The 20,194-nt window shown below is 37.4% G+C and overlaps 1 protein-coding gene across 2 annotated transcripts in view; it reads left to right on the top strand.

The window, feature by feature from the left end:
• DYNC2H1 (dynein cytoplasmic 2 heavy chain 1) overlaps positions 1-20,194 on the top strand; it is a 388,421-nt gene that overhangs the window by 119,035 nt on the left and 249,192 nt on the right. For both annotated transcript variants that reach the window (XM_040257838.1, XM_040257837.1), the window contains exons 52-55: positions 1,244-1,386; positions 8,889-8,973; positions 10,165-10,319; positions 12,020-12,157. In XM_040257838.1, coding sequence (XP_040113772.1) covers positions 1,244-1,386; positions 8,889-8,973; positions 10,165-10,319; positions 12,020-12,157 — 521 coding nt within the window. The remainder of the gene's footprint in view (positions 1-1,243; positions 1,387-8,888; positions 8,974-10,164; positions 10,320-12,019; positions 12,158-20,194) is intronic.

Raw genomic sequence — 20,194 nt, 5'->3', positions numbered from 1 at the left:
AAAAAACTTCTAGATTTATAGAAAAGTTGCAAAGATGGTCGGGGGAGTCCCTGTGTAGGCTTCACCCAGCTTCCCCTCATGTTAGCATCCTACTGTAACAGCTGCAGTACATTTGTCTGGCAGCGAAATTAACGTTGGTTCAGTGCTATTGGCTTCCCTTGTGTCTCAGCTGGTAAAGAATCCGCCTGGAATGCAGGAGACCTGGGTTCCATCCCTGAGTTGGGAAGATCTCCTGGAGAAGGGAAAGGCTACCCGCTCCAGTGTTCTGGCCTGGAGAATTCCCTGGACTGTATAGTCCATGGGGTTGTAAGGAGTCGGACACGACTGAGTGACTTTCACTTCACTTCACATTCTGTAGTTTCTTTGAAACTAAAGAAACATATTATTATAGAAGCAGTTTCGTGTACATAGTGGATATCTAAAATTGATAAGCAAAAAATAAGGCAATAGTGACACCACCCAGGCACTGCTTTTACAGTGATCATCTTTATTTTTCTACAAGAACATTTATTATTGATGAAACAAAGAAAGTTGTTAAAGAGCTACCTTCCCTTCTCTCTGTTTTAAGTTTAGAGGGGATTTCTACCACACCTTGAAGAAAGAGATCATCTCAATGCTGTTTTAAAACTACTTCAGAACATAGAAAATAAAGGAGAGTTTCTAAATTCATTTTTATGAAGGGAAAATGATATTGACATTGAAACAAGGAAAAATATTTCTCCTAAAAGAAAACCAGAGATCAGTTTTGCTTCTGAACATTGAAACAAAAATCCTAAAAAGAAAAAAATTGCTTAATAGAATCCAGTATGACATTTGACAAGTAGCAGCAGCATCGCATCTTTCTGGGATATGTTATCTCAGCTTGCACAAACATAGCACATTCATGTGCACCGCAGGCATGTTCATCCGTTCAGTCGTGTGCGACTTCGTGACCCTTTGGACTATAGCCCTCCGCGCTTCTCTGTCCATGGGGTTTTTCAGGTGAGAATAGTGGAATGGGTTGCTGTTTCCTCCTCCAGGGTATCTTCCCAAGAGGAGGATCAAACACGCATCTCTTGTTTCCTGCATTGCAGGCAGATTTTTCACTTAGAGTATAATTCTGTTTCATAGCTTGCCCTTTTGTTAAAGAGCTTCTGCCATCCAGTTTCAGAAAATTTTAATTTCATAAAACCAGACCATATATGGATTTTTTCAAATATTGTTATTGTAATATTCCATGACTATATTTATCTTATTTTTTTAGGAGTGCAACAAAACTTGCATATTGTTTTGATAATGGATTCCTCAAATTTAAACTTCATAATAAACTGTGAGAGCAATCCTGCTTTGCATAAGAAGTGCCAGGTGTTGTGGATGGAGGCTTGGTCAGATAGCAGTATGAAGAAAGTAAGTTTAATGTTTAAATACGGAAGTGAAAAATAAGCACATTTTGTTTTTATGACACCAAGGACTTCCCTGGTGGCTCAGATGGTAAAGCGTCTGCTACAATGCGGGAGACCGGGGTTCAATCCCTGGGTTGGGAAGATCTCTGGAGAAGGGAATGGCAACCCACTCCAGTATTCTTGCCTGGAAAATCCCATGGATGGAGGAGCCTGTTAGGCTATAATCCATGGGGTCACAAAGAGTTGGACACGATTGATCGACTTCACTTGCACTTTCTTTTTAAAGTTACTAATTGTCACAACTTCCCCTTGGTATTTATTATAATCCTTAATTGTGGCACTGAGCATCTCTCATATATTTGAAAATAACTGTCTTTTCTTCATACTCTTGTACTTGACAGATTAGTTGACTACAAAATGTTAGGTGTAAGATTATGTTCTTAATTAAGGACCACAGAGATATTTATTATATTAAAAAAATTTTATAAATTTCATTACTTAGTCTGTTATAGACTAGCTTATCATTAAAATATCACAGCAATAATTTTAGCAGTTGTTTCAATTAAAATTTAGGTGCCTTTTAAAAAAATTCTGTCATTGTTATGATATGTGTTTGGAAGGGTGAGTGTAAAGTGTGAACTCAAAAACCATCTCAACTGGAAGCCTTTTACATTGCTTAATTTGAATAAATAATAATTTTCAATATTGTCTCCTTGAATGATGCTCATATTTCCAATCATTGATTTATTCTTATATAGTAGATGTGCAAACTATTGCCTATCATGATTCAGAGAAAGAAGCGCAATTTGAGATAATAGACAACATTTTACAGTTGAGATGATCCTTTAAATAGATTTCAGTAAGTAGATAGAGGAAAGCTATTCCAGTCTGAAGAGGCTGCATGAACAAGAAGTATTCATTAAGAAGCAGTAATTATTGGATGCTTAATATGTGTCACTCTTTTATATACTGGGTATATAGCAGAGAAAAGAGAGACACAAGTCCCTGCCCTCATGGAGTTTACATTCTTTTGGGGGATATTTGGAGGGAAAGCTTTCTACAGGAAGAATCTGAAATGAGAGCAGGCCTGGTGATTTGAGGGCCAGTTCATTTGTAACAGAGTGATCAAGGTGGAGAGTAGTTGCAGATGAGGTTGGGGGATTAAGAGAACAGTTAGGGTGGGGCTTCGGATGCTATTATAAGGATTTCAACTTTTCTGGAAACCAGTAAGGGACTCCTTGGAGGCTTGTGAGCAAAACTGTTCTGATGTTTTATGGGATTACACTGGCTTCTGTTTGAAAATAGACCTTGGAAGACCAGGAGGAAGCAGTTATAAAGCTATTGCAGTAATCTTGGTGAAAGACAAGGATGACTTGCTCTCAGGATATAGTGGTAGAGGTGGTGAGAACTGGTAGATACTGGTATGTTTTGCAGTAGAAATGATAGGGTTTGCTGACAGATTGTAATAAGTTATTAGGGGAAGTGAGGAGTTGAGGATACCTGCCAGTCTGTTGGCTTGAGCTCCTGGAAAGACTGGAATACCTGTCAGTTGAAGGGAGACTATGAGAGGAAGATTTTGAGAAGAGAAGATGAAGCTTTCAGTTTTAGATCTATTAAATAAGAGATGTGTCGGACATCTGAGTTGGAAGATTGATAAGTTCAGGGGAAAAGGTCAGGCATACAGGCAAAATTATGGGAATTATCAGAGTTTAAGTGGCATTTAAAGCTTTGAGAACAAAAACTACTGAAGGAGTGAATATTGGCAGAAAGGGAAGAGATCCAAAGGCTGACCCCAGGGGCACTTTCAGCATTAAAAGGCTGAGATGAACAGGAACCAGCAAAGGATACTGAGAAGGAACCGCTAGGGAAATAGGAAACAGGAGTTGTGAGTACAAGTGAACCCTGGAAAGCAAGTGAAAACAGCATTCCGAAGGAGCAAGGAAGGATGAACTTGACACATGGAAGTCCTTGAAGGCTGGAAACTGATCATTGGGTTTAGCAACTTGTGTCCCTTAGTGACTTTAATGAAGCAGTTTCAGTTAGTAGTGGAAAAAAATACTGTATTGAAATGTGTTTTGGAAAGAATGAGAAAAGTGGAGAGTGAATATAGTCACCTCTTTTGAAGAATTTTGTTATAAAGTGGAAGGTAAATGGATCAGTAACTGTAGGAAGTGGGAATAAAATAGTTTTTTTATTTAAAAAAATTTTTAAGATGGGCTAAACTGGAGCATGCTCATATGCCATTGGGAATGCAAGAAAGGAAACAAAACATGTATTTTATATGAAAGGGGGCGAATTGGTAGAGCAATGTCCTTGGGTCTAGACACCATATGGGTCTACTACACAAATGGAAGGATTGAGAGCAAGCCTTTGCTTGGGCTTCCCTATGGCTCAGCTGGTAAAGAATTTGCCTGCAATGTAGGACACCTGGGTTTGATCCCTGGGTTGGGAAGATCTCCTGGAGAAGGGAAAGGCTACCTACTCCAGTATTCTGGCCTGGAGAATTCCACGGACTGTATAGTCCATGGGGTCGCAAAGAGTCGGACACAACGGAGTGACTCTCACTTCACTTTGCTTGGAGAACGGAAGTGTCATCTGTAGCAACAGGAAAGGAAGCAGAGTACAGGGGTCTGGGTCCAAGCAGGTGGGCAGGAGTAGCATTGGGAAGTTTTAGACACTTCTGGTTGTTTCTGTTTTCCAAGTGAAATCAGAACTAAGATTAATCACTTGAGAGAAAAGTTGAGGGAAGAGATTTTGGTATCTTGAAGAGATGTAAGAGGATGTGCAAAATAGTTTTGGAAGAGGGAAGGAGTGAAAGGCTTAGGAGAGTGGAGTATGATAGTAATAGCTAGATAGCATTACGGGTTCACATGAGGCTAGTGATTGTAAAGTTCAGCTGAGGCCATTCAGTATAATTGTGTGCTTTTTCTCCAGTCACCTGTGCATTGTGGTGACTTGCATTTAAGCAGGATTGGGGCTTTGCTTTGCTACTTGAGTGTGTGCCAAAGAATGTTCAAACTACCACACAACTGCACTCATCTCACATGCTAGCAAAGAAATGCTCAAAATTCTCCAGGTGAGGCTTCAACAGTACGTGAACCGTGAACTTCCATATGTACCAGCTGGATTTAGAAAAGGCAGAGGAACCAGAGATCAAATTGCCAACATTTGCTGTATCATCAAAAAAGCAGGAGAGTTCCAGAAAAACATCTACTTCTTTTTACTAATTACGCCAAAGCCTTTGACTGTGTAGATCACAACAAGCTGTGGAAAATTCTTCAAGAGATGGGATTACCAGACCACCTGACCTCCCTCCTGAGAAATCTGTATGCAGGTCAGGAAGCAAAAATTAGAATCAGACATGGAACAAAAGACTGGTTCCAAATAGGGAAAGGAGTACATCAAGGTGGTATATTGTCACCCTGCTTATTTAACTTATATGCAGAGTATATTATGCAAAATGCCAGGCTGGATGAAGCACAAGCTGGAATCAAAGATTGCTGGGAGAAATATTAATGACCTCAGATATGCAGATGGCACCACGCTGATGGCAGAAAGTGAAGAGGAACTAAAGAACCTTTTGATGAAGGTGAACTGCTACTGCTGCTGCTGCTAAGTTGCTTCAGTCGTGTCTGACTCTGTGCGACTCCATAGGCGGCAGCCCACCAGGCTCCCCCGTCCCTGGGATTCTCCAGGCAAGAACACTGGAGTGGGTTGCCATTTCTTTCTCCAATGCATGAAAGTGAAAAGTGAAAGTGAAGTCACTCAGTTGTGTCCGACTCTTAGCGACCCCGTGGACTGCAGCCTACAGCCTACCGGGCTCCTCCATCCATGGGGTTTTCCAGGCAAGAGTACTGGAGTGGGTTGCTGTTGCCTTCTCCAGATGAAGGTGAAAGGAGAGTGAAAAAGCTGGCTTAAAACTCAACATTCAGAAAGCTAAGTTCATGGCAAATTGTTGGGGAGACAATGGAAACCGTGAGAGACTTTATTTTTGGGGCTTCAGAATCACTGCAGGTGGTGACTTTAGCCATGAAATTAAAAGACACTTGCTCCTTGGAAGAAAACCTATGACCAACCTAGACAGCATATTAAAAAGCTGAGACATTACTTTGCCAACAAAAGCCTGTCTAGTCAAAGCTATGGTTTTTCCAGTAGTCATGTGCCGGGGTCCACCCCCGGTGGATCCAGGGTAGTTTGAAGAGGGGACAGCGTCAGCATCCTAGGAAAGAACTATTTCATTAGAAATATAAAGAGAGATTAGGAAACAATAGTGTAGCAGGAAAATAAGTGGAGAAAAGATGCTGAATAACTTGGTTTACATGGAACACCAATAAAACTCCAATATAAGGAGTTTGCACCACCTACGAAGGCCGCAGACATCTTCCCGTTCTCCCGAAGGAGAGGAGACACTAAGGCCTCCCTGGTCAGATCTTAGAAGCCCCGGCAAAATTAGTAGGCTTGGCAAGCCTCCACCCTCCAGATGGGAATTCAGCCAGAAAAGAAGAGAACGAGAAAAGACCACATGGGGGAAACCAGTCTTTCCAGGAACTGGTCCGTTTCTTTATTTTTCAGGTCCACTTTTATACTTTTAGTTATACATAGAGATAAATGTAAGAAACAGAGTCACGCAGAGTCAGCTGCTCCGACCTTTATCTAAAGACAGTGTTCTCAGCATATCTTTGTTCTTACAAGGGTCTTACATTTGTTTTACAATATCTTCTGGTCTGGAGACCGATTAACATTTTATGGCCTCACCTTTCTATTGATAAAGGTTAATCGATCAGAAAACTTGTTTCCCCTTCAGATCTATTTAGTCTTAAGATAGTGATAAAGTTATATTTTTACATAGCAAGGACACAATAATTTATAACAAAGAAAGAGGAGTACAGTGATCTATAACAAAAGAAAATTCATTACCTCAAAAGTCTAGTATTGCTAACATCAAAACTACTATATTTCTTTTTCTACATTCCAATTACATTGATTAACATACTACCAGGTGCCTAAGGATATGGAGGCCTGGTGGCAATCATTAGCTCAGCAATGAAACCCTTCACCAACATGATTTTTATCTTTAGAAAAAAACCCTATGCTAACTAAGACTTTCAAAGTACTCCAAACTCTCTGTGCTGTTTATGGTTGAGAGATTGTAAACAATCATGTACATAGTAGCAAGAGGGTGGATAATCCTGTCACACAAGCTAGTCTGCCAGCAGAGAAGTTTTGGGACTGAAACACCCTTGTCACGCCCAGGAAATTTATTAACTGGAGTCCTAAGTAAACTCCTTTTCAGAGAGAGATGGTGGGGGATAGCCCCCCATATAATGTCAGAAGAGTAGGCGAAAAGCACAATGCAGTAAGGCAGGCAGATTCTGGTTTTGGGGCAGAAGCACGAGCAGATCCAGTGAGGCTCCCTTAAGGCCCAACTCGCTTTTGCCTGTCGGGTCCCTTAACCTCATGACCTTTGCCACGGGCAGGACTCCTTGTGCTGGCTCCCGGCAGTCATGTATGAATGTGAGAGTTGGACTATAAAAAGAAAGCTGAGCGCAGAAGAATTGATGCTTTTGAAATATGGTGTTGGGGAAGACTCTTGAGAGTCCCTTGGACTGCAAGGAGATCCAACCAGTCCATTCTAAAGAAATCAGTCCTGAATATTCATTGGAAGGACTGATGCTGAAGCTGAAGCTCCAATACTTTGGTCACTTGATGTGAAGAACTGACTCACTGGAAAAGACCCTGATGCTGAGAGAGATTGAAGGCAGGAGGAGAAGGGGACGACAGAGGATGAGATGGTTGGATGGCATCACCGATTCGATGGACATGAGTTTGAGCAAGCTCCAGGAGTTGGTGATGGACAGGGAGGCCTCCATGCTGCAGTCCATGGGGTCGCCAAGAGTTGGACACAACTGAGCGACTGAACTGACTGAGTACAACAAAGTAGGGGAAGGCCAAGGAACCTGAGGAGTTATGGTAGGAAGATGGTGAATGACAGTATAAAGGTTGTTGAATGAATAGACTGTAGGTCTTGGTGAAATTTGAGGATTGTTTGCATTGCAAAAGGAATGAGCTGGTTAGACAGGAATGCAATGGTAAAAGAGGGGGATGTTTGCAAGTGAGATTATGAAATGATTGCAGTTATTGTTAATGACAAGGTATTAGGATGTGACCATTTGACATGGTAGGGGAGAGTGGCTGGGAAAAAGGTGATAGATAACAGAAGGAGAAGAATTCAAGGAATTGAGAGGTCAAGATATTAGTAAGAATGAATAGTGTTAATATACTCATTCAACTCCAAAGTGCTGTTTTTATCTCCTGGGAGGTAGAGTGAAAGCAAAGTAGAATGTGGTTGAAAACAGGCAAGAAAACTTTCCTAACGTGGGATATTATTTAGGGATAGATTCTTTCCCACCCCTCCCAGCTTTACTGAGGTGTAATTGACACATAAAAATTGTATGTGTTTAAGGTGTACATCATGTTTTTGTTTATTTTATATTGTGAAATGATTAGCACAATCAAGCTATCTTAAAATACTCTATCCTAAGGGATAGAGTATTTTAAAGAAAGTGAGTTTCCAAAGAAATGTTCGTTGATTTAAAAGTGTGTATTTAAAATATTTTCTCAGTTGCTTCAGTATATGTTCAGAAATCAGTGAAAATATTTGAGAAAAAAATATTCTTTGGCTCAAGGATCACGGCACTTTCAAACACTCCACTAGTTAAGGGATCTTAACGTTTTATTCAGTCTGAGAAGAAAAAGATGTTTTTTGACCTAATTACCTGGATTACTTGCACTTGTTCTTATTAGGCATGTGAACTGTATCAGGTGAAATAAGTTGGAGGTTTTTGGCTTAATTTTAAAAGTTTGGAGTTCTACTTAGTTTTTGTTCCCCAGAAATAGGGTTTAAAATTTTTTTTTATATAGTTTAATATCTGTTCATTACTTAATTTTCTTATTTGTGATAATGGCAAAAACCTTGCTATGACTAGACAATAGATAGTTTTTAGCATTATCAATTATGTTGATATCAATTATGAAATTATTTTCATTTATTTTTCCTTATTTCTCATCTAAGAAATGTAAGAATCCTTCTTGTTCCTTTATGTCATGAAGGCATTTTATTAGTTTGATACCAAATAAAACATTTGATTTTATTACTTTGTAATTTTTAAATGGTATGTGATTATTTTCTAATTCAATAAAAATTGTTAGTTTCTTCATTTCATAAAGTCTAATCATTTTTCAAGTGAGATGTTGAAGCTTTTCCTGTGTGCTATTAATTTCCAGTCGATGGTTGATATATGTGTCAAAGCATCAACTAGGAAATGTTTTCTGAAGACTGATGTACTGTTTTTTTTTTTCTTAGTCTGGAAGGAATCCTAGAACAAAAGTCCAACTGATACTTTTTATGTGTTACATTAAGTGTTTTTTTACATCTGATACTGGATTTACTTAAAAAACATTTTTCATACCGAATTGAAGTTTAAAGAAATGCTCTTCCTGTTTTAGATACCTGAAATGTTACTCAGTGAAATGGGTGGTGAAGAAAGATATAGTGACAAAAAAAGAAAAGAAGAAAAGAAAAAGAAATCAGGTAGTATTTTGCTGAAATTGATTTTACCGGGCTTTTATTGATGAAATAATTGCCGTTTTCTAATGTCATAAGGTAAGCAGGGTCAGTAATGAAGAGCCTTCCATGTCATGTTACAGAAGGAATTTGGATTCTGACTTCTTAGTGATTTGGGATAATTGACAGGTTTTTGTTAGAGATGTAACGAGAGTCTTGTTTTGGAGAAGTCTCTGCATCCACCTGTTTTTTCAGATATTAGAAATAGATTGGTGTACAGAGAAACAGGGGATCTGTAGACTAGTATAGAAGTCTGTTGCCTTCTAATCTAAGAGGAAGGAATGGGCTTGGGTGGTATTAGGAGGTAATCCAAAGAGGATTGGTTATATGATGGCTGCTGTATGCAAGGAAGAAGGATGCAAGAATATTTCTCAGGGTTCTGCTTGGAAAAATTTATTAGAAATTGATTTTGTTCACTGGGGTAGGGAATACAGAGGGGAATAGGTTGAGACAACGAGAGAGAGAGAATGTGTTTGGTCTTGTATATATCGGCTTCCCGGTGGCTCAAGTAATAAGGAATCTGCCAGCCGGTGTAGGTGATGTGGTTTGATCCCTGGGTCAGGAAGATCCCCTGGAGAGAAAATGGCAACCCACTCCAATATTCTTACCTGGAAAATTCCATGGACAGAGGAGCCTGGCGGGCTACTACTGTCCATGGGTTTGTAAAGAGTTGAGCATGACTGAGCGACTGAGCACACATGTGTATATTGAATCTAAAGAGAGCTTGTTCTTGATTTTGTGACTTTTGAAGCCCTGTTTCTTCCCATGTACATAGGAGGGAATAGGTGTTATTTGGTTTGGTATATCTTTTCCACTCATACAGCTTTTAGTAAGCTTGCTTTTAGACTACGTGTTACGTAGTCCCAATTAATTGACATGGGAAACTGTAGATTTATCTTTCTTGCAGCAATAAAACTTGTCAGGGGAAATACAGGGAAAGGTATATACATACAGTTGAAGTGTAGAGACCACTGGAAAAAATAATGCAAATTAATAAGAAAAATGGAAGCTATGCATGAATACCTAGGAATACCTGTTCACCTTTAAGCAAATATATTATCTCATAATTTCATTGAGTAAAAAAAGATATAGTTAAATTTATTTTCTGTAATTCTTAATGGACAGTACTTACATTGTCATTTTTTTTCCTCTTTTTAGTTGATCCTGATTTTCTAAAATCTTTTTTATTAATCCACGAGTCTTGTAAAGCATATGGTGCTACACCAAGCCGATATATGACCTTTTTACGTGTGTATTCTGCCATTAGTAGCAGCAAGAAAGAGGAATTATTAAAAAGGCAAAGTCATTTGCAGGTACATTATTGGTGATCTAAAATTATTTTATTTATGTGTAACGGACAAGGATTATGTAAATCACAATGCCATAAATAAATATTGTACTGTATTAAGTATCCTGGAAAACTGTCTCACCTATCTATATTGCCCATTAGCTTATAGTAATGGTTTTGTATTTTTTTTTGGTTGAATAGTTATTTCTTTACTTCACTATGCATGTTATTTGTGTGCTTTTGATAGCTTATTGTGCTGGTTTTAAATGTCTTTTTCACATGAACTTATTTTAGAAATCAAAAGTACCTACTATTAATTAAAACAATATATGATATTATGTTTTATAGTAGACTTTATTATATTTTCTAAACATTCTTAAAAGTATATTTTATATTTATTTCATTATTATGTATAATTTATTATATTCTGATTTATGTCACTTAGTACATTTGGAACTCTTTGTATTTCTGTAATTGTAGAACTTCAGCTTAAGTGTGCTATTAGAATGCTAGCCTCAGATTCTGTCAGAGAGCATTCTGTCTCCAGAGTTCTTGCTTCTCTTTGTAAGGGTAGGAAACCAGGAACATTAATTGACAGAGTTATCTTTATCCTTCTTTCTACTGATTTACTTTCATTTATATTAAGCCACTAACTGCACATGCTTTGAAAAGTTAATTTCCTGATTTAGTTCTCTATTGTATTTGAGGTAAATAATTTACTGAGTTATAGCTTTATTGGGTCAATGTCTTGTGTACGTTAGATGAAATGCTAATGTAAAGAACCACCATGATGCCTGTCCTCTGTACTGGGTGCTCAATAAATACCGTGTGAAGTGAAGTGAAGTGAAGTGAAGTCACTCAGTCGTGTCCGACTCTTTGCGACCCCATGGACTGTAGCCTACCAGGCTCCTTGGTCCAAGGGATTTTCCAGGCAAGAGTACTGGAGTGGGTTGCCATTTCCTTCTCCAGGGGATCTTCCCAACCCAGGCATCGAACCCAGGTCTCCCACATTGTAGGCAGAAGCTTTACCGTCTGAGCCACCAAGTTTACATTCCCTTTTTTTGCCATTGCTATCTTTCTTCTGATTCATTTTGTGACAAAAATGCAATTGTATTAAAGAACAGAGAGAATATTTTTTATGTTCATTCCTTGGATTATTGATGGACAGTGGAATGGCCAGACCAGGGTCACCCCCTCCACCCTGCCCCCCTGCCCAAAGAATAGCCGAAGCTTTTGGAGTGATTGCTAACCAGCACCCTATGTAAGGCAGTCTCTTATAAAATAGTTGGATAATGGACAAACAAAACCAAGGCATGTCCAGTATAAAACGAGTGGTTCCTGAGGTCCTTTTGTTCAGTTAATGAGACTGAAAAATTAGAAGGGTTTACTGAATATTTTTTTCTTTCTATTTTCTTTCCTGTCTAATGCAGTTGAGTGAAACCCCACTGGTTAAGCTAATTAATATATGTTAATGTATTCAGTTTTACTGTGATACTTTAAGATCCATTTTTCTCTAAAGCCTTTGTGGAGTCTTTTTCTATACCTTAATGACTAAACAGTTGACTAAATTGTTATAATTAGCAATAAGAAAAAACCCAAGTTCACTTGCAGATGTGGTATTTGTACACATTTATACTTTTTTCATTCATTCTTATAGACTTTGTTTACCCTATGTATATAAAATTCCTTTTCTTTTAATATTGTCAGTCTCTTCTATTAATGTAGGCTGGTGTCTCTAAACTAAATGAAGCTAAAGCTCTTGTGGCTGAACTGAACAGAACAGCTGGAGAACAAAGTGTGTTACTTAAAACTAAGCACGACGAGGCAGATGCTGCTCTTCAAGAGATCACGGTGTCAATGCAGGTAACATTTAGAGGAAGCACACAGATGCAAACAATAGGAAGCCCATTTAGACCTGGTGTGGTTCAGTGTGAAAAATAATGATTTTACCTAAATGGATTTAAAAAGTATTGCTTGTCTATATTGAGTAGACTGATAGTGTTGTGTACTTGAACTTTTGGAAAGGGTGTATTATTTTCCCATATTGTTTAAAATCACAACTGTAGTCTCCTCAGGTGTTCATACACTAATTTATCTAAATCCTATAAATACAAAAGTATAAACATTTTGTTGGTATAGATTTGTCTGTAACTGCTTGTGTTTACCCTCTGTTAGTTAATATTTTCTTTGATTTTTCTTAATATTATCTCCTTTAGGCTTCAAGCCTATTTTTGATATTCTTAGGATTTATAAAATGTCTTTATTCATTCTATTTATACTTTCATGGTATTTTTAATATTTTGATTGTATCTTCTTTTTACATCACCTTTCTTTCGTTGAACCATCCCAAGGGAGATTTCTCTGCATTCTTTATTGCCAGGGTATTCTTTTTTTTAAAAAAATATGTTTTTATTGAAGGATAATTGCTTTACAGAATTTTGCTGTTTTCTGTCAAACCTCAACGTGAATCAGCCATAGGTACACATACATCCCCTCCCTTTTGAACCATCCCACCCCTCTAGGTAGATACAGAGCCCTGTTTTAAGTTTCCTGAACCATACAGCAAATTCCCATTGGCTATCTATTTTACATGTGGAAATGTAAGTTTCCATGTTACTCTTTACCTACATCTCACCCTCTCCTCCCCTCTCCCCGTGTCCATAAGTCTGTTCTCTATGTCTCTTTCTCCATTGCTGCCCTGTATGTAAATTCTTCAGTACCATTTTTCTAGATTCCATTTATATGTGTTTGGACTTCCTGGTGGCTCAGACGGTAAAATGTCTGTCTACAATGCGGGAGACCCGGGTTTGAGCCCTGGGTTGGGAAGATCCCCTGGAGAAGGATATGGCAATCCACTCCAGTACTATCGCCTGGAAAATCCCATGGACAGAGGAGCCTGGTAGGCTGTAGTCCATGGGGTCGCAAAGAGTCGGACACGACTGAGCAACTTCACTCACTCATATATGTGTTAGAATACGATATTCATCTTTCTCTTTCTGACACACTTCACTCTGTATAATAGGTTCTAGGTTCATTCACCTCATTAGAACTGACTAAAATTCATTCCTTTTTATGGCTGAATATTCCATAGTGTACATGTACCACAACTTCTTTCTGCATATATCTTTCGATGGGCATCTAGGTTGCTTCCATGTTCTAGCTATTGTAAATAGTGCTCCAATTGTTCATTAACAATGGGATACGTGTCTTTTTCAGTTTGGTTTCCTCAGGGTGTATGCCTAGGAGTGGGATTGCTGGGTCATACAATGGTTTTATTCCTGACTTTTTAAGGAATCTCCATACCATCTTCCATAGTGGCTGTATTAATTTGCATTCCCACCAACAATGCAAGAGTGTTCCCTTTTCTCCACACCTTCTCCAGCATTTATTCTTTGTAGACTTTTTGATGATGGACATTCTGACTGGTGTGAGGTGATATCTCATTGTAATTTTGATTTGCATGTCTCTAATAATGAGTCGTGTTAAGCATCTTTCCATTTGTTTGTTAGCCATCTGTATGTCTTCTTTGGAGAAATATGTTTAGGTCTTTTCCCCACTTTTTGATTGGGTTGTTTGTTTTTCTGGTATTGAGTTGTATGAGCTGCTTGTATATTTTGGAAATTAATCTTTTGTCAGTTGTTTCAACATTTGCTATTATTTTCTCTCAGCCTGAGGGTTGTCTTTTCACCTTGCTTATAGTTTTCTTTGCTGTGCAAAAGCTTTTAAGTTTAATCAAGTCCCACTTGTTTACTTTTGTTTTTATTTCCGTTACTCTAGGAGGTGGGTCATAGAGGATCTTGCTTTGATTTATGTCATTGAGTGTTCTGCCTATGTTTTCCTCTAAGAGTTTTACAGTTTCTGGTCTTACATTTAGGTCTTTAATCCATTTTGAGTTTATCTTGTGTGTGGTGTTAGGAAGTGTTTTAATTTCATTCTTTTACATGTAGCTATCCAGTTTTACATGTACCTGTTCCATAGATCTATATTTCTGTTTCTGTTATACTGTGTTGATGAATGTAGCTTTTTAGTATAATCTGAAGTCAGGAAGGTTGATTTCTCCATCTCCATTATTTCTCAAGATTTCTTTGGCTATTCAGGATCTTTTGTGTTTTCATATGAAATGTGCAAGTTTTTGTTTTTTGGTGTTTTGTGAAAAATGCCATTGGCAATTTGATAGGTATTGCATTGAATCTGTAGATAGCATTTGGTAGTATAATCATTTTCACAATATTGATTCTTCTTACCCAGGAACATGGACTATCTCTCCATCTGTTCTTGTCATCTTTGATTTCTTTCATCAGTGTCTTGTAATTGTCTATGTACATTTCTGTTGTCTCCTTAGGTAACTTTATTCCTAGATATTTATTTTTTGTTGTAATGGTGAATTGGATTGAGTCCTTAATTTCTCTTTCTGATTTTTCCTTGTTGGTATATAGAAATGCAAGTGATTTCTGTGTATTGATTTTGTTTTCTGAAACACTGTGAAATTCACTGATTAGCTCTAGTAATTTTCTGATAGTATCTTTAGGGTTTTCTAGGTACAGTATCATGTCATCTGCAGACAGTGAGAGCTTTACTTCTTCTTTTCTGATCTGGATTCCTCTTATTTCTTTTTCTTCTCTGATTGCTGGAGCTAGGACTTCCAGAACTATGTTGAATAATAGTGGTGAAAATGGACACCCTTGTCTTGTTCCTGATTTTAGGAGGAATGCTTTCAGTTTGTCACCATTGAGAATAATGTTTGGTGTAGGCTTTATCCTGTATGGCCTTTACTATGTTGAGGTAGGTTCCTTCTATGCCCTTTTTTTTGAAGAGTTTTAATCATAAATGGGTGCTGAATTTTGTCAAAGGCTTTTCTGCATCTGTTGAGATTATCATATGATTTTTATCATTCACTTTAATATGGTATATCACATTGATTGATTTACATATATTGAAGAGTCCTTGCATCCCTGGAATAAACCTAACTTGATCATGGTGTATGAGCTTTTTGATGTGTTGCTGAATTTTGTTTGCTAAACTTCTGCTGAGGATTTTTGCATCTATGTTCACCAGTGATATTAGCCTGCAGTTTTCTTTTTCTGTATTGTCATTGTCTGGTTTTGGTATCAGGGTGATGGTGGCCTCATAGAATGAGTTCGAAAGTGTTCCTTCCTCTGCAGTTTTTTCAGAGTTTTAGAAGGATCGGCATTAGCTTGTCTCTAAATGTTTGATAGAATTCACCTGTGAAGCCATCTGTTCCTGGGCTTTTGTCTTTTGAGAGAGATTTGATCACAGCTTCGATTTCAGTGCTTGTAAATGGGTTGTTCATAGTTTCTATTTCTTCCTGGGTCAGTCTGGGAAGATTGAATTTTTCTAAGAATCTGTCCATTTCTTCCAGATTATCCATTTTATTGCCATATATTTGTTCCTGATAGTCTCTTATAGTCCTTTGTATTTCTGCATTGTCTGTTGTAACCTCTCTTTTTTCATTTCTAGTTTTGTTGATTCTTCTCTCTTCTTGATGAGTCTGTCGAAATGTTTATCTTCTCAAAGAACAAGCTTTTAGTTTTATAAATCTTTACTGTTGTTTCTTTCATTTGTTTTTCATCTATTTCTGCTTGGATCTTTATGATTTCACTCCTTCTACTAATTTTTTAATTTTTATCCTTGTTTTTCCAGTTGTTTTAGGTATAAAGTTAGGTTGTCTGTTTGATGTTTTTCTTGTTTCTTGAGATAGGATTGTATTGCTATAAACTTCCCTCTTAGAAATATTTTGCTGCATCCCATAGGTTTTGAGTTGTCATGTTTTATTGTCATTTGTTTTAGAAATTTTTTGATTTCCCTATTGATTTCTTCAGTAACCTGTTGGTTATTTAGAAACGTGTTTTTTATCTTCATGTGTTTGTGTTTCTTAAACAGTTTTTTTTTTTCTTGTAATTGATATCTAGTCTCATACTGTTGTGGTAGGAGAAGATGCTTGATACAATTTCAATTTTCTTAAATTTACTGAGGTTTGATTTGTGACCCAGGATGTAGTCTATCCTGGAGCATATTCTGTGTGTACTTTAGAAGGTGTATTCTTCTACATTTGGATGGAATGTCCTGAAGATATCAATGAGATTCATTTTGTCTAATATATCATTTAAGACTTGTGTTTCCTTATTAATTTTCTGTTTTGATGATCTGTCCATTGATGTGAGTGGTGTTAAGGTTTCCTACTATTATTGTGTTATTGTCAATTTCTCCTTTTTTATCTGTTAGTGTTTGTCTTATGTATTGAGGTGCTCCTGTGTTGGGTGCATATTTAAAGTTGATATGGCTTCCTCTTGGATTGATCCCTTGATCATTATGTAATGTCCTTCCTTATCTCTTGTAATCTTTATTTTAAGGTCTAGTTTGTCTGATATGAGGATTGCTACTCCAGCTTTCTTTTGCTTCCCATTTGCATGGAATATATTTTCCCCACCTCTCACTTTCAGTCTGTATGTGTCTTTAAGTCTGAAGTTGGTTTTTTGAAGACAGTATATATATGGGTCTTGTTTTTGTATCCATTCAGCCAGTCTGTGTCTTTTGGTTGGAGTATTTAAACAGTTTAAGTAATTACTGATATATACGTTCCTGTTGCCATTTTCTTAATTGTTTGAAGTTTGTTTTTGTAGATCTTTTTCTTCTTATGTATTTCCTGACTACATATGTCCCTTTAACATTTGTTGCAAAGCTGGTTTATTGGTACTGAATTCTCTTAACTTTTGCTTGTCTGAAAAATTTTTATTTCTCCATCGATTTTGAATGAGATCCTTGCTGGGTACAGTAATCTTGCTTGTAGATTTTCCCCTTTCAGTACTTTAAGTATATCCTGCCATTCCTTTGGGCCTGCAGAGTTTCTGCTGAACATTCAGCTTTTAAGCATATGGGGTTTCCATTGTATGTTACTTGTTGCTTTTCCCTTGCTGCTTTTAATATTCTTTCTTTGTGTTTAGTTTGTTAGTTTGATTAGTATGTGTCTTGACATGTTTCTCCTTGAGTTTATCCTGTGTTGGACTCTTTGTGCCTCTGGGACTTGACCGACTATTTCCTTTTCCATGTTGGGGAAATTTCCAACTATAATCTCTTCAAACAGTTTCTCATATCCTTTGTTTTTCTCTTCTTCTTCTGGGACACCTATAATTTGAATGTTGGTGCATTTGATATTGTCCCAGAGGTCTCTGAGGCTATCTTCAGTTCTTTTCACTCCTTTTACTTTATTCTGCTCTTCAGAAGTTACTTCCACCATTTTATCTTCTGGCTCACTGATTCATTCTTCTGCTTCAGATTTTCTGCTGTTGGTTCCTTCTAGAGTATTTTTAATTTTGGTAATTGTGTTGTTTGTATGTTTATTCTTTAATTCTTCTAGGTCTTTGTTAATTGATTCTTGCATTTTCTCCATTTTGTGTTCAAGGTTTTTGATCATCTTTACTATCATTATTCTGAATTCTTTTTCAGGTAGTTTGCCTATTTCCTCTTTGTTTGAATTTCTGTATTTCTCATTTGTTCCTTCATTTATGTTGGTAGTATTTTTCTTGCCTTTTCATTATTATTATTATTATTTTAATTATTGTGTTTGAGGTCACCATTTCCCAAGCTTCCAGGTTGATTTTTTTCTTCCTCTTGGTTTCAGCTTTCCTAAGATTGGTTCAGTGGTTTGTGTAAGCTTTGTATAGGGTGAGATTTGTGCTAAATTTGTTTGTTTGTTTGTTTGTTTGGTTTTTCTCTGATGGGCAAGGCTGAGAGAGATGGTAATCCTGTATGGTGATTATTGGGTTTGAATTTTTGTTTTGTTTGTTTTGCAGGTGAGGTGTCCTGCACAGGATGCTGCTGGTGGTTGGGTGATGCTGGGTCTTGTAGTCAAGCCGTTTGCTTTGTGTGCGTTCTCACTATCTGACACTCCCGAGGGTCAGTTCTCTGGTAGTCCAGAGTCCTGGATTCAGAGCTCCCACTCCAGAGGCTCAGGGCTTAGTCTCCGGTCAGGAACATGTGGTTTGTTTTGGCATTAAGTGAGATCAAATACTCCAAAACAAGAAACCAAGGAATAACCCCAGACAAATGGTAGTTAGAAAATCAGGCAAATAATAATTAAAATAATGGAATATGCACAGATCCATATACACCCTTGAGCAAAGTCAAAACAGTCCAACAAAAATAAAGTGCAGTAGATTGACCCAGCAAACAGAGGAAATAATAAATTATATTTACCAGTTAAGAACAAAACTATAGCACAAACTGGAAAGCAAAACTAAAGCGAAGTGCCAAGTGGAGAAGCAAAACTAACAATTATGTCGAGAGGAAGGGAAAGAAAGAAAAGAAAGAAAAGAAAGAAAAGAAAGAAATAATTGATATGCAGAGTTAAATAGAGGTAGATAAAGAAGATTTGTATACTTTAAAGATTAACTGCAAGGGGAAAAGAATAGTAGGAAAGACAAACAAAGGAATAAATGGAGAAAAAATATAATAGGTTTTAAAAATCAAAAATTAAAATTATATACAAGAGAAAAGAAAAGAAAGAAGAAAAGAAGACGAAAGAAAAACAGAAAAAAGAAGGAAAACTCCACAGAACCGCAAAAGCCCAATGTAGAAGCAGATGTTGATGATAATAAAAAGTTTGACTGAATATACACATATACATATATACCCATAAGTAAAATCAAAACAATCCAACAAAAATAAAGTACAATAGATTGACCTGGAGAGCAAAGGAAACCAAAAGTTATTTCTGCCAGTTAGTAACTAGGTAAAACACAAACTGGAAAACAAAATTAAAGCAAGGTGCCAGTTGGGGAATAAAGTAGTGAAAATAAAACTAAAAAATATTTTGAGAGGAAAGGAAAGAAAGAATAGTATGCAAAGTTAAATATAGGTACATAAAGAGTTATATACATGAAAGGTTAACTGCAAGGGGAAAAGGACAGTAGGAAAAGCAAACAAAGGAATAAATGTAGAAAAAATAAGAATAGGTTTAAAAAGTTAAAAATGAAAATTAAAAAGAAAAGAAAAAAAAGTCTACAGGACTGCAAAAGCCCAACTTAGAGCCAGTGGTTTATAACAACAATAAAAAATGTAACTCAGAAAAAAAAAAAAAAAACCTCAGAGACTTAATTAGATTTCCTAGTGCCAATAAAATGGACAACTATATCAGAGTGGAGCATAAAACAAGGAATAAAAAAGAAAAAAAACATCCAAAAGTATCTACAGAACAGTGAAAAGATAAGAGTAATAAATATTTATTACTGTTAGGGTCCCTTCCCTCCCTGGGACTCACAGTACATTTCACCTCCCTAGGATGCCCTCCAACACTCTGCTGGTCTCTTGACCTGCTGTGCGGGCAGCTCAGATTCTAATTTGGTCCTATTCCTGTGTTTTCTTGCCTCCAATGTCCACAGCTATCAGAACTAGTGTGTTTTCTTTTGTGGGAGCTCTCAATGGCCTTTTATATTTTCCATAGATAGAGTCTACCTATTTGATTGTCTGGATTTAATATGCAGCTTGTACAGCTGGTGGAAGGTTTTAGGTCTTACTCCTTAGCCACACTGCCCCTGGGTTTCAATTGTGGTTTTATTTCCACCTCTGTATGTGGGTCGTCCACTGTGGTTTGCTCCTAAGGCTGCCCTGGAGGACTTAGGTTTGCCCAGTGAGGGCCAGGTGCAGAGGTGGTGCAGCTGCTTGGGTTGCAGGGGTTCTGGCAGCACCAGGTACTCAGAGAGTTGGTGGCTAGGGCAGCAGGAAATACAGTGCTCTAGAAGGGTATGGCAACCCATGTTGGCCAATATGCTCTAGTATTCTTGCCTGGAGAACCCCCCTGACAGAGAAGCCTGGCGGGCCACACTCTACAGCATTGCAGAGTTGGACAGGACCGAAGTGACTCTGCGTGCATAGATGCAAGAC

The sequence above is a fragment of the Oryx dammah genome, unplaced genomic scaffold (genome assembly GCF_014754425.2).
Source record: "Oryx dammah isolate SB20612 unplaced genomic scaffold, SCBI_Odam_1.1 HiC_scaffold_17, whole genome shotgun sequence".
In the NCBI taxonomy this organism is placed as follows: domain Eukaryota; kingdom Metazoa; phylum Chordata; class Mammalia; order Artiodactyla; family Bovidae; genus Oryx; species Oryx dammah.
Note: the sequence above shows the minus strand (reverse complement) of the source record. Positions and strands in the feature narration are given on the sequence as shown.